This window comes from Falco punctatus, assembly GCF_963210335.1.
Source record: "Falco punctatus genome assembly, chromosome: 1".
NCBI lineage: Eukaryota > Metazoa > Chordata > Aves > Falconiformes > Falconidae > Falco > Falco punctatus.
Window position 1 is genome coordinate 23,334,025 of NC_137580.1, and position 15,352 is coordinate 23,349,376.

Here is a 15,352-nt window from a genome sequence, read left to right on the forward strand (position 1 = left end):
AAAATCCCAGTTCATTCCTCTCCAGTGTTTTTCACCCATCACAGGATTTCACATCACAGGAGAAACCACAGCCTATGAATGAATGTTGTGAAGCAGTAAGTAAAAGCTTGCCAGCCCTTCTTAGATGTGACAGTGTCACGTATCTAACTGGAACCAAAAGTGACAAAAGTTTATTTGTGTCATCAGCACTGCTGTACATAGCTCTGTACAAAAATTAACTACATAATCAACTCTTAGGCTTAAAATAAACAGTGGTGTATCTATCATATAGCCACTTTGGGAAGGGAAGGGACAAGACTTCTACATGCTTTACAAAATTCTCTCCTACACAAACGCAGTCTCAGTCTGCGTCCTGCTAGAGCAAAGCTCAGGCTCCTTTTATCAATATGGGGGAAACGGGTAACCTGAGTGAAGAAGAATCAGTATTGATGTTACGTCCAGTTTAACTGCCAAAGAATCACCAGACTTTCTCTGACCTTTCTCAGCAGGACACTCAGAAGACAAGACCAGAGGTATGGGAAGACTTAACATTTTGTGCTTGCTCTTCAGCCGAGAAGCCAGTCTAATTCTGAAGGAGTTTGAAGACAAATGAACAGAACTCAATCACGTTGATGCAAGGGAGTGCAATTTTATGATGAAAAGATTTAAGGTTATGGTTGCCTCATAGTTACCTCCAAGGCCTATTTGTCTCTCCCAAAGGTAGGACTTGCAGGTTGCAAGGCACCCCTGAGTAAAACGTATTTTATGGCACTATTGAATTTTGTGGTGTGTAATTAGCTATAAAATCCAGTGCTGCATGGCTCAGCCAGACATCTCTCCCATCAATTTTGTCAATAATGACAACAACAAAAAGTCAAGAGCAGAAAGATACATCACTGACTATTGCTCCAAGTAGCAGTCTGAGCATGTTTTATTATTGCCCGTGAAAGGTCACCACTATTTTAGACCCTGACAAGGCCGTTGCGTCATAGACTTTTCACTAATCCCTCTCCCACCACTTTCTTTGGCCTTTCCTGGTCCCATGCCTGGCAGGCTGTGCTGGCTTAGACATCCTTTGCCTCCCCTTAGGAGGGTCCTCCTGGGGACCCACTGCCTCTGGGAGGTTTGCCACATCTGCTCTCCTGCACTGCATGAGCCTTTCAGTGTGCTTTTGTCTGTCAGGGAGTACCCAAGGGCGCAGGATTTCTGGTTGATAATGCTGAGCATACCGCTGGCACCTCACACACTCTAAATAAATCATCAGGAATGAATAATGCCAAAGATGACTGCATGCCGCGTTCCAAGTTTGTAGACCCAGCTCTCCCTCTCCCTGCAGGTAGCTGCTGCCTCAGTGCTGTTCACGTTTCTTGCAAGTCCTCATCTCTGGTTTCTCATCACCGCCTGCCCTGTTTCACTCAGCTCAGGACTGCTGCTCAGCGGATTATGATCCTGCTCCCCCTCTGAAAGCCCCACAGACCACAACAAAGCTATGAAACCAAGGGGATGTCTAAATCAAACACCTTTCCTCTGGGGTCCTGGCTCTCTGTGCGTCCCAACAGGTGACTGGGGTGCAGAGCCCTGATGCTGCCCTTTAGCTCATGCACTCGGGATCTCTCCCTACAGAATCAAAGAACAGGAGACAGGAGAAGAAGCAGAGAGGAAAGCTGGACTTGCCCCACGTAGTGATGGGGACACATGGAGGAGGCACACACCAAAGTCTGAGAGCTCACAAAACCAACTTTAAACGTCGAGGTTATTTTTTCAATTAACACAGTCATGAAAAGAACTACATTAGAGACACCACTTTTATCAAAATGGTCGGTCCCAGAGTCGATACTGCACGAAAAGGTAATTCGGTTCCACAGATGCAGATATAATGGGCTTAGGGCTTATCCGAATGTTTTCCACGCACATTATAGTCTGCGTTCCTGATGTCAGAATGATGGATGAAAACTTTCTAATGTGAGTGGGCTACAGTTCTGATAAAATTTGCAGTGGAAATGACTGGCAAGTTCTATTCATTACAGGCTCTCGAATCTGTAGTTTTTCTCTCTAATCCAGTTTTTTGCTCTTGCCTTTCCTAATGGCTTCTTGGCAAAGGGTAAGAATTCCATAAAAAGATGTTAAATGTATTTCTTCTTCTCTCTCCCTCTCCTTTCCACTCTATACATGCATCGGTTTTAATACTGAGTTTTTCAACTTTTTATAGGTATTTCCCCCCCTCCCCATCACTTACTCTTCTAACCTTTTTTCCCCATTTCTACTCCAGCTAGCTATCTGCTGCACATATCCTGTTCCGTAGCTTTAGTTCCATCTTTGAATCGAGCACAAGAGCGCGGACAATAGCAAGTACAGGAATCAGCATGGAGCGGTTAGTGCTCTGGGGGAGGCTCTGGTCGCTGTGCCCTGCTGCAAGGGGAGTGGGAATACAGAACCAGCAGCATCAGTTCACACTTACAGCCATGTGCAGCGAGGAGCCAAGGGAAAGCTGAGGTCCTCTGGGCGTCTGTGGGAGAATTGCAACGTTGAACACGTGGCTTTTCAAGCTGGTTTGTGGACTGGCAGAGCCGGACACCTGGGGAGGAAAGGTCCCATGAATGGATACTTGACAAAGGACGCTCTCGCATTTCTGGATCAGTTTCATGCCTTTCTCCACTCCTTCTGGTCCGGGAAGGCAAAGACACACCTTTCCAGCAGATACCAACCCAAAGCACATATGAAAGGCAGCTGATGGGAACTATGGCCTAAATAAGAACCAGTTTCTCCATTATTGCCTGTACAATCTAGAAATAGTTCACTTTCTAGTTATTTATTTATATATATTTATGATATAGTTTAAAAGTGGTTCACTTTCACAAAATAGTTTATTAGGAAGATGTCCGTTTGTCAGTTCCCTACCTGCTATTCGTTTCTGCTTCCCCTCACCACTGTCATAGTTTTGCTATGGAATTTTACTCCAACTGTCTGCACAGCTTACATTACAGGAACAGAAAAAAACCCCGGGTTTTTTAAACCTTCCTCCTACCCTCAAAATGATCACCAGTTGGGCTGACAAGGTGGCAATAACTGGTCTTTCAATAATGGCACTGCCTTGGCAGTGATCCTTGTGATCCCAACGTCTGTCAAGACAGGCTGCACTTCTGTGTCACAGAGACCCATAAAAATTTTCCATAAGCCACTATAAAAGCAGAATTAAGTCACTGGTATCTAACTCATAATAGCAAACCTGCAGTAACGACATATAAAGCAAATTGTATTAAGTTTGTAAAAATTCACAGGACCAAACCCATCCCCTAGAGATCAGCCTGCAAATGTTCCCAGCAATTCTGAGATAAGACAAACACAGCCCACTTCTCTGTTAGACTTGGTTATGGCTTTATCTTTCAGTAGGGATGGAAGTCCGCACTTGGGTTCAATAGAGCACTTTGTGTGCAAGAACAGCCGTCAGCACAAGCTTAATTTCAAGAAAACGCATAAAAATGCAGGCTCTGCTGAAATGAGTGAAATAACTCTAGCCATTTGCTGGACCTGTTCTGCGTTGCTGTCACCTGAATGGAAATTGCTAAAATACTGAGGAAAACAACACGTTGGCCCTTTCTGAGATGCGCCAATCCAAGGTTCAGGACCCAGACAGATGTTTAACAGTCTCCTGATGTGACCCAGGCAAGTGCAGCTTCCTCTCTCAGTCGGGCTCTCCATACAATTATTGCTACCGCTCCAAGATACTAAAACCAAACATTTAACTCATGCAAAATGCATACTCTATAAGAGGAATGTAGCAATTAGAGCTAAAGATTAGCTTGTTCAACATTGACACTCACAAATTCCTCATTATCACTTATGTTAATTACTTTAGAAATTACCTTAATTGCCTCTCCGGTGCTACAGTAATAGCTTCTGACTTGTAAACCAGATGTAACAAATACTGCATGTAAGTGTTCACGTAGGCTTAGCATTATGGGAGGCTGTTAAACCTTGCAAGCAGACAGCAAGGACCTGTCTGAGGAATTTTATGAATGTTAAACCTGTGGGGATGTAGGATTTATTTTAGTATTACATCTGCTGGGGAGTATTTGTACCTTTTTGTCTGTTTGCATGAAGACATAATCTATAGCAAAAATTAAATTATTAGCTTAGGGACTGCAGAAAGTAGGAGGGTTGCTTGGTTTTGGGGCTCACAAAACAAAACAATTTAAAAAAAGGCACTCAGAACACTTTGCACCTGGAGTCAATATCACAGGTTTTATGAGGGGGTGATGGATTTGCCATGCAGTGTCATGGAGTCAGACCTCTCTGAACTGCAAATGGGGCATCAAAATAGCCAGGATATGAGCTGCAGTAGTACACCTTGCACTGGGGAGTCCTTTCCCAGAGGTCTGGATCTCAGGGATGCCTTGGGAGGACCTCTTTAAGGGTCTCCTCATGCAGATTCGGCACCCAGCTGGAGGATCTCCAGGACACCCAAACACACGGCTATGTGGACCCACCGCCCTGCTCTTCCCTTGTTCCCTGGGACCAGCCTCATCTCAAAGCGTGGTGGAAGGGAAGCAGCAGGTTACAAGACGGGTGGTAGTTACCCTCTGTTACCTCTTCAAAGGACCACCAGGCAAAAAAACATTCCCTGTTCCTATTTCTTCCCCAAAAGCAAGCCCAAGCATATCAGTGGGGTGCCCCTAAGGGACAATCTTAGCCCACAGGAAAAGGCCAGTGGAGACATGATCACTGTCACAGCAAGAATTGAGTCTCGGGACACACTGTGCCATGCTGATGGTATGTTATAAGCCTGCTAGTTTCATCCTGTGGAAGTTGTTAAGTGCAGCCCTGTTTGCCTATTCACCCTGGGGACTCTTGATCTCTGAGAGCTCTCCTGCTTAAATAAGCTATCAGGCACAAGGGCAACATCACTGCTTTTCTACAAAACCCTCTCCTTCCTGAGATGGGATTGTTCTCCAGAAAATCAGGCCAGCTATTAGTTTAATAGCTTAAATGTTAGATGCTACTCGAAAGACAATTATCTCCAGATCTGTAATACGGCCTCTGATTTGACATCCAGAAGGTTAATGCCATCACATGCAGCTCAACATTGTGGGTAGCTGGCTGGCTCCACTGCCACAGATTAAAACCTGGGGATCCACAAGCTCCCTTGTGCATGAATAAGTCTCCCACGGATACAATGATGGGTTGCATCCACCCCGATAACAGGCACATTCATCTACAGTCAAGCAACACACATGTATACACACATAAGTCTGTATGTAAATGCACATATAAATTTACACACGTATTTGTGGGTGCATGCATGTATTTGTGTATCTATTAAACCTCTGGGTCACAAGAACGGCAGACTGAGTAATCCGAGAGAAAAATGCCAGCAGAACTGCTGTGTGACCCCCCTGTGGATACCATGAGGAGTACCTGGAATTGGAAGGAGTCACTCTCTACTTCAGATCCAGAGTGCCTGTACCACACAATGCCTTCGTTGATGTCCTGCTGGGTAAAAGAGGTTGTAGGTGAGGCTGCTCTTCCATCAGGCAAAAGCTGCCATGAGTCTGCTGGGCTATCTGCTGGCATCGGGACCAGAAGCACCACTTCACCTGGAAAAAGCAAAGATGAACAGCCACGGCACAACTTGTGAGAAAACAAGGAGGAACAGATGCCTTTTCACCAGCTCATGAGCATCCAAGACACAGGGCCACGCAGTCTTTTTTTTTTCCATCTCATGTGACTAACACAAATAAGCAGTACTGCCCCCCCAAACCACTAAGGGATCCTGCAACATCCCACTGACAGAGAGAAATTTTATCTCCTGTTTTGGCAAAGGGCAGATCAAGTAACTCATGCAAGTGCACTGAAGAAATACACGGTCAAGCAAAGAACAGCATCTGCAACTTCAAACTCCCAAAATGTCATTCTGCCCACTGACCAGCCCATTTCAACCTTGAAATGTGCCTGTTTGATAAAATGAGCAGAAAAACAGATGCACAGAACATGCCCCACTTTCCAAAGCTCCTGTGAAGGGACAGAAGTGAGACACAAGCAGGGTTAAAAAGCATTGCAGCAGACTACCCATCTTCCCCTCAAGGGTAAAATTGAAGTATCAGAATATAGCATACTAATTTTTTCAAGGTCAGCTCTTTTGGGAACTTATTATGCCAAAAAAGTATACTCAACTGCCTTCTCTGAACAGAAATCTTCAACTGAAAAAGAGCTCTTGAACAGATACAGTAAAGGACCTCGATATCACAGGCTGTATAGGAAGGCTGTACGCCCTGGTTTGTAGCTCTTACTCCAAAGAGTACGTAGCTTTTATATCTCTAACATCCAGCTTCTTTCTGATTTTTGTAACAGAAACAGATTGTCAGCTGGACTCAGTGGCTTCACTGCAGCTATGACAGAGAACAGCAGGATGAGGGCATGTCCCACTGGTTATCAGCCTTCCTCACACATGCCTGCAAGGCTTCAATTTTGATATCACTACTAATGCTCAACAGACCTTAATAAAATTACTCAAAGAAAGAGCCAAGTGCTGCCCACCAAGAGAAGGGTATCAAAACCTTGGTCATCACTTTCATTGATGTGAACATTTTTCCTAACCACACACATAAATGAAATTAAAACCTGACAATGAGCTACAGTATCAAAATAAATGGCATATTTTTCTATTTTACAATGTAATTTACTGGTTTGGAGTTAACATATAGTCTGTGAAAAAATGGTATGTTTCCCCTATCCTTATTATTCTTGACTATATATAATTCAGCTGCTCTTTAAATAACCTGCTAGTTGTTTATTGTGCTTTTTTACTAGTCTTTGAACGCATCCCTCATGGCTACTAATTCAGAAGCCACATATATTATAAATTACTTCAGCTCCCCTTACAGCATTAATCATTCTGTTATGCAAAATATCCATCATAAGCTCTCCCATTTCATTTCCCAAAACCACCCTCATACAGTTAGAGCAATAAAAAAAAATTAAAATCATTCACCAGGCTGAAACATCACACTTCCATTTTATCATCAAACTCTATGCTAATATTCCCTTATCAGTGCCCTAATTACATTCCCAATCTTACGCTTTTGCTCATGGGAGTTCACCACCTTAATCTTTCAAGTGATTTCTAAAGATGCTAATCACATACCCAAAGGAGTTAGGGCCTGCAAGTTGTTTATCCCACCCAAAGTAAGAGAAGAAACAATGAGAACATACAGCTGCTTTAAGCAAGATGGGCGTCTACGTGTCTCATAAATTAATATTTAACGCGATCAGAAAGCACAACACTGTGATTACTTATTTTACTTACTTATTTATACATATTTACTTATTTATATATGTGTTTACTTATTCGTTTACAATTACCATTTCATGTGAAACATTTTTTTTAAAGTGGAACAGCACCTGTTGATCGATTATACACATGAATGTACAACTTATGCACATTCGGGCAATTTATTGAAATATATGGGGACTATAGAGCTGTAATTTCCAGAGCTGTCCAGAGGATTCAGGCACTGTGGTCTCATTCATTTTAAAAAGAGTGGACACTTGCATCCCTTTCCACTGGCTTTAGAAATGTCATCCTCTAAGAATGTATGTCATGTGGAGCAGCTTAAAGTACAATACCCGCTCCTATAGAAGTATTTATTTTTTCCACGTAGCATCCTGTGTGCTGGGAGGAGAGCCAGGGAAGACTCTGGTTCTGTTTCTAGGGACAAAACAGGATGCCCAGCACACAGAGATCTTTAGGAAGACCAACCGCTCTCCGGTTCCCAAATCAAAGAATCAAATCCAGCTCTGCAGGAGGAGGGGATCTGGGCAGAGATCTTCCTTCCCTAATTATATCCTTCGTTTGGCTTCAGAATCTTGAAATAAAGGGCAAGAAGCCGCCTTTGTCCACACGCTTGTGCTATAGAAACATAGTAGCTAATTCTAAATTGGTTTTTTTTCCTATCTAAAAATCAAACTATATATTTTCTATGGGTATGAATATCTTCTCCATTAGTCAAATTAAAATCGGCAGATAAACCCTCCTTGATTCAGGACCCATTTTCTACATTTCTTTCTCTTATTTTTTTTCCTCCCTTTCTGTACAATAGTATTTTAGCTTAAATTTTGAAGATCATTGATTTCTACTGCTTATTCCTCACCTGCAGCTACAAAACCATTTGTGTTATTGCAATTAATTACAGTAGAGATAATTACGGTGCTACAAATACAGGATTATAAATTTTGGTTAGGGTTAGGCAGCAGGAGACAAGCCCCTCAGGGAAAAATTCTTGTTTTCATGTAAATGCTTATTAAAAATGAGAAGACAGTCCTTCATTTGCAGAAAACTGAAGGGGGAATACAAATTAATTACTTCTCTTCTAAATTGCAAAAATAACGTTATCTATGTTTCCATCAGGTACTGGCAGCTGCTACGGAAACCAGCCTGTCCTTACAGCAAAAAGCAAAAAACCAGCACTGATGTTGCTAAAAGGATTCTGTAATTTTATCTGGCTCAGCAAATTAAAAGCAATGACACCATTTTATAGAAGTGCAAAATATACTATTTAAAGACATGGTTCTAGTTTAGAAAATGGTGATGCTGAATGGGAAAACATTTTTCTTTTCTGTTCATATTTCCTTTCCCTCCACATAGGACATCTTAGTTTTTCCATCCAGTTTCGCTCAGTTTGTAGCTCAGCCACAAATACTGGTACTTTCCATGCTCCTCTCCTTGGCGGTCCAGAAGTTAATCTACAAGCTGCAGCCCCACCCGTGGGGTTGCTTTGTGAAAGCCGTTACTCTAAGAGATGGGATCAGAGCCTCTCAAAAGAAATGCGGAGACAAGAATTACACAGGGATGCCAATATCACCAATTTCTGCTTGAGTTAATAACTCCTTCCATCAGTAGAAATGAAATCCAATGTCATGGAATTTAGGGAGGTCTCCAGTTCTTCAAGGTAAAGTTTTGCTCAGCAGTTTCTAGAGGCAGATACTACTCTATGCTCCTCTTAAACCAGACATTCATCTAGAATTTTATCTTTTGGCAGCGAGGTAAGATTCTGCTCTCATAAGGCTGTAAATCCACCAGAACTTCACTACTACTAGAGGAACACAGCTGCAGAAGTTCAGACTACCAGGCAGGACAACGGTGCTTCGTTAGCCTGCCTGCCCATCTGGATTGGAAAAAGAAGAGGTTAGCAGCACTTATTGCTGAGTATTATATGGAAATACTCCCTCAAATGCTATTTGTTGTGGGCAAAATACCATGGAAGAATTAAAATCCCACAGGTCTGTGAAGAACATCCTTTTCCCCCAGAGGAACCAGAATCCTACACTTGCTTAGCGAATGGACACCTTGGGGCATGTGGTGTGAAAAGCAACACGCTACAGCGGCTTTTGGACAACAAAACTCCAAAGATACTTACCATGTCTTGGCTGGTCCTTGATGATGGTGTAAGTTATCTCGGAGTCGCGGGCACCGGGTAGCCTGGCGTGCAGAATTGTCTTGGAGATCTGCAGCATGCCTCCCTGGGGCACCCACACCAGGGAATTAGTCACCAGCTGAGGGCTGCCGTTGTTCTGCAGGCAGGGGGACAGCAGGAAAAGGCTGAACTGAATGTTGGCAATGCTGCACACACGGAAACAGATTTTCAAGTGCATGGTTGTGCATCCTTCACCTACAGCCCTCAGACCCAGTTCTCTAGAACTGACATTGTCCTCCACTGCTTCTAATCTCCTGCCACTGACCTTAAACCTTCACAACCTCAGACTCCCTCCACAACTGTGTCTTCTACCACCACCCTCATTCTCTGTCCGCTTGACTTGTGACACATCTTGACAGAATTTATCCCCACAGCACAGTGGAAAATTCACTACTATCAACACCTGACAAAAAAAGTATCCAGTCTACCGCACCAGTTTGATTGGATCCACATTTTCTCTCTCATGTCTTCATCGTATTGCTAAAAAACCACACCTTTCAAGGGTACTTAGAGAATAACAGCTTCTTACCCATTCAGAAGTATCTCTCTGTGGCACCTCCGCTATCTCTACCCATATCTATAACTCTTATCACCTCTCCGTGAGCATGGAGAGGTGGTATCTCCAAGGTTCATGACCAGCCTCGTGCTTTTCTATAAGATGAGGGGAAATTGAACGTAAAGGTATGCAAACGCTCATGGTGAATTTTGGCAGAAACATGAATTATGATAGTTTTCTGTCCTTTGCTTGAATAGAAGCAGTTTAACATTCAGAAAATTAGATACATAAATTTCACTCAGTATCTACTGCAACAAATCTGCATCATTTTTTGCTAAGTTAGTTTTTTTGGGTTTTTTGTTGTTTGGTTTTGTGGGTTTTTTTGCTAAGAACACACTTGTAGGAAGACTTCTAGATCAAATACCTTCTCTCTGTGTGTGGACTTACACCCACAGTCAAGTCATTCTTAACTACTTTTGTAAAACTGAAGTCTGCCTGAGCATCCATCAAAGTCTTTTGCTTTGCTGAAAACCACTTGGTGGGTTTTCTAACCTTCAGATTATTTCTGTGGCTTTTTTTCCAAATATCTATCCAATATTAATTCAAGCTTCTTGAAATGTGGATGTCAGGAATGGATGCAGTAATGGGTTCGCTACCATTTTCATATACTTCAGTAACACTCCTCTGGCCTTCAAGGATTATATTTGCCCTTTTTGGTTCTAAATTACTTTGTTAGCTCACGCTCTGTCAGACAAGCCACCAAAATCCCCATGACCTCTTCTGTGACATGGTTCTTTCTTGTAAGCCCAATTGCTGTGAATGTGACTTCTTATTTCTGCAGATTCGCCTTGAAACTGGTTGTGGGGAACAGCATAATCAGTCAAAATCCTGACTGCTCCATATAAGTGACCATCTTCCTCCTCATTTACTACTCCACATAATTATGTGTCACCCCAAAACTGATAAATGACTCGTTACTATGTTCTTCTGAATCTGCAGCAGGGACAGCTGGGAGAGCTAAACAGATGTTTGTGAAAAGGAACTACATGAAAGGACGATCTTATATCTCCATTTTTACGTGCCTGCTGCTCAACGTTCACCCGCTTAATTTGTACTACATGTATTTTGCACAGTGTTAATTTTTAAAATGCTGCACAATCTTCAGCTATGTTAGATCAAGAGTTTTCCAGTTGGATGCCTTATTTTTTTAAAGAACAGTGAAGAAGAAAACAAGATCCTGTGCCAGCTAAGAGCACCCTGCCAATATATATGAACACTTTCCTCTGACCCTATCGATTCAATCACATCATGATGCATACAGGCCCAGGAAAACAAAACTCTGGAAGAGCAAACAAACGGAAAAGGTCAGAAAGGTCCCTGTATTTATTGTGTAAGGAGAAATAGAGACTAGCCACACTTCAAAGAATGACAGGCAAAAGGCAGTGTTTGAAAATAAAATATTTCTAAGTGAATGTTAATTAAACACAAGGTTGTGGTTTTGCTATAAACATGGGACCCTTTGGCTTTTCAGTAACTAAATGACTGAATGTTCCTTCAATGGCCACATTCAATCAGTCTGACATTTTGTCATACCATTTCCACATGGCTTTGATGCTGCGATCCTGCTTGTTAATAAGAACACATCCATGGGACAGCTCTTTTTGCTTGGTAATATTTTTAAAGGTGTATTTAGTAACAAGCTATTGCCTGGTCTGAGTGCTGACACCGTGTTCAGCAAAACAGCTAGAATCACATTCAATTATTTTTTTTTTTTAACTGATACCTGAGCTGTGTGAATGGATTCACAGCACAGGAGAAGTGTTTCCAGAGAGCCCAGGGAAGCTAACATGCTCCCTGGTCCGTGCTTCAGTTACCTGCTCTCAGGTAGGGCAAGATGCAGTGGCTTGCAAATATTTTGGAGATCTCCCTTACTTAGCTGGATCTTCTCTTGGGGTCCAACACCCCCTGAAAATAAACATATGTTTTCTTTTTCCTGCATTCCCCCTAGCCTCTCAGAAAAGAAAGGCTTCTGTGTCCCACTGGCAACGGGCAGATCACATGTGGGTAGTTGTGACCTCCTCTGACTTACAGTACATAGCTGGCGATCATATTTTCTAGGGCATGGGCTCCTTACTTCCCATTGGGGTGCCACTGGTGCCAAAAATGAAGCACCCGCAGGTCTCAAATTAACTTCACAGAAGCCGTAATTGTTAGAGAATGTCAATAAAAACATACAGCAGTGCAAATCATTATTAAGAGCTCTCAAAATAGAGGCCAGTTGCTCAGACTGCAGCAGGTCAGAATGAAGCGTGTGGACGGGGACAAATAGGGAAAAGCAGGCTGTTAGCAACCAAAGGGACTAAAAAACAGCACCTTGTAGAGAACAAGGCACACCTGTTGTGAAGAAACAAAACCCTCTAATTCGTAATATTTGGAAGGTTATGTTGTCCTTCTTTTATGTTTTCACCCCTTCCCTGCAGTGCTCCTATGGATGAATGTCTGAGAATTATGCTGACTGAGCCCATGGAATAGGGATCCTAGAAATGTCCTTTCATACCAGGATTTACCATATAAACCCATCAGGCGGCACATTATATCAAGCTTTGTGTACTCAGGAAAGTAACACGGTTAAAAATCCACACCCTGAACTCCCACACCTCTGGTCAGGGCCCTACCAAACTCTTCAAGCAATCTGCAGATGTAAACCAAGGAAAAAACCACCAAGGGTCTTTGCCTGTGTCTCAGCGGCACCTTTTCAGAAACAAACGCTGCACGCACTTCAGCACCCAAGGCTACTCCACAAAGATGATAATTAGGATGAGACAGGAGCTGGGTATCTGCCAGCTCTCCCCTCGTACTAAAAGCTGCTCCACTCTCACCTCTGTCACCACCTGCATTCTTCTCTGCAACCAAATGCTGCACAAAGAGATTTGGGAAGATAATGAGAGACAAGGGAACGCAAGATCGGCTAATAGAAGGAACTACGCTCAGCAATTCAACCCTCACTAGGCATTTGCAAGAACCTGCTTAATCAATAGCAAAAAAACCCCACTGGTAAAAACAACACAGAGGCTCCAAGCATTTTTACATGCCTTATGGCCACCAAAGTGATCTGGGTAAAGAAACCAGAGGCAGGGGTGCTCTTATCCCAGAGTCTAAGTAACTCAGCACCAGCCCTGAAAGCCACGCCTTTTTCATTCCCAGACTTATACGTGAGTCATGTCACCAATTATCATTAATTACTACCACAGCTTTAGGAGAACCTGCAGGGTCCAAATGGGATGAGTTAACCTAATGCTAATCACACAGGCACATGTACTGCTTGTAAACCTTACTTAAAATTTCCACGCCCAAGTTGCTCTGAAAGTTATCTAATGCAGCAGAGAAGAGGACAAAAGAGGGGTAATTTTACCCCCTAACTCCTTTTTCATGGAGTGGAAGCCCTCAAAGAGTGTGTAATTCTTAGATCCATACACAAAAAGACAGCCAACAGTGGACTTCTCCAGCAGCTCTATTTTTCATTACTCTTTCACATTAACTAAGGGATAAGGAAATCGTTAGCTTTTTTTCCTTCTATTACAATACCACGATACCAGAACTGAAATGCTTGCAAGCACTTCAGCAACTTTAATTTTTTCAAAGCTCCACCACACATGGTGTATCTATTTTGTGCCTTGTTTGCCTGGGGTTTACTTCATAAACAAATGGAAAAGCACCACTGTTTCTAATTTTACTGCTGTAATCTCCATAAAATTTAATACAAAGTGCCACTTCGTGTCCAAATACGGAACAGACAAATTATGAACTGCAATAAAAGCAAGAAATAAAAATTAAAATACTTCTTAATAATTTCTGAATTTAGGTATCTGTGCCCTGTCCTGGGGGAAGTTATCATACAGAAAGATGCAGCAGGTGCAAGATTTTAGCAGAGCAACGCCGAGTGAGCAGCAGAGTTCCTGACCTTGAGAGACACCACCACCACCGAAGTACCAGTGATACACCTTATTAGCCAAGTTGTTCGATTCACGTTCTTTTGTGTCTCAGTAACTGCTTTGCCTATCTCATCAGCACGCTCTCCCCACCATAATTTTTTAATTCACTGCCCTCGCCAGTGCAAAATTCTCACCTGCATCTCCAGAAAGTTTTTTTGTCAAGTAACTATGGATTTGAATTGTCAAAGCTACACAGCTTGAACTGAGCCATTCCTGTTGCAAACCAAGAATTCAGGCGACCTCCAAAACTCAATCAATCCACTACTTTCTCCTGCCTCTGACCACAGCCTGTCGGTAATGTAGGATTAGTGACACCCCAAGGACACAGTGATACTTCTCCAGACTTCAATTTGCCTGTGAGGGTTCATGTCACAGCACATACCTTGGGAGCAATCTTAATGTGGAACAGGATGTTCTGGAAGTGGTGCCCATCATTCACTTGCAAAAGAACTGCATCATCCTGGGTGTCGGAGCCATCATGAGCGTAACGCAGCAGTCCACCAGCAAGGTCATCCAGGTGGAACATGTGGACAGCAGAAGCCGAGTCCCCAGGAGGTCTGATCAGCTGCCCATGACGTGGAGGCTCTAAAACCATCAGCACAATGTCCTGAGGATTGTCACTGTCTCTCACTCCAAGCAACCGTTCTGTTATAGTTCCAATTTCCCCTCTGCCGACAAGGAGAGCCTCATTTCTGAACACATATGGGGCCTGAAACATAAAAGCAGCTCTTGGGTGTTTGCTAAACCTTAGCAACTTGATCACAATCAAAGTATGGAATGAAGATCGTGGGGTTAAGGAAATTAGCTCACTTCATCCCTGGAAACCTCCTATTTCTAAGCAGCAGAGAATCACTATCCACACTTTCCCTCCCAGTGGGCAGATCTAAGACTATCTAGCAATTTAGACTGATTTAGTTCATTAAAAGAAGATTCTTACACCACAGCAAGCCTTAGGAAAGGAAAAAAACTTAGGACACGTATATAGAAAGCAATTTAGTTATCAGCTAGAGCCTGTATTCCCTTTGCTGCCTGCACGGCTAAGAGACAAGGGACACAGCTTTGCCTGATTACTATCCATGGAAATTCAAATGGAAACGTGGACCCCAACTATTTTGGAAGGTTTACACGTTGCACACACATCTGCAGGGCCAAGGGGAATGTAGGCACCTCAGATGCCTGTGAACAATCAGTTCAGGGTGGGTCGGGATGGAGACACCCCACGTTGTCCCTGTGTATAACCCACAGCTTCAGTGACACATCTTGCAGAGCACTGATGCTTGAGAGGAAGACCCCACACAGCGCCCAGGCGACCTGTTAAAACGAGTTGCAGAGAGGGGAAAAAAGGAAGCAAGGAAGAATGCCAGGAGATGGAGAATAACCTACACAGGAGACTCATAGCAGTAAGCCACGCTGAG

The 15,352-nt window shown here is 43.0% G+C and overlaps 1 protein-coding gene across 1 annotated transcript in view; it reads right to left on the minus strand.

The window, feature by feature from the left end:
• FRAS1 (Fraser extracellular matrix complex subunit 1) overlaps nt 1-15,352 on the minus strand; it is a 173,862-nt gene that overhangs the window by 39,395 nt on the left and 119,115 nt on the right. The window contains exons 28-31 of the mRNA XM_080407940.1: nt 14,320-14,646; nt 9,393-9,546; nt 5,395-5,573; nt 2,438-2,554 (exon numbers count right to left, since the gene is read on the minus strand). Coding sequence (XP_080264066.1) covers nt 2,438-2,554; nt 5,395-5,573; nt 9,393-9,546; nt 14,320-14,646 — 777 coding nt within the window. The remainder of the gene's footprint in view (nt 1-2,437; nt 2,555-5,394; nt 5,574-9,392; nt 9,547-14,319; nt 14,647-15,352) is intronic.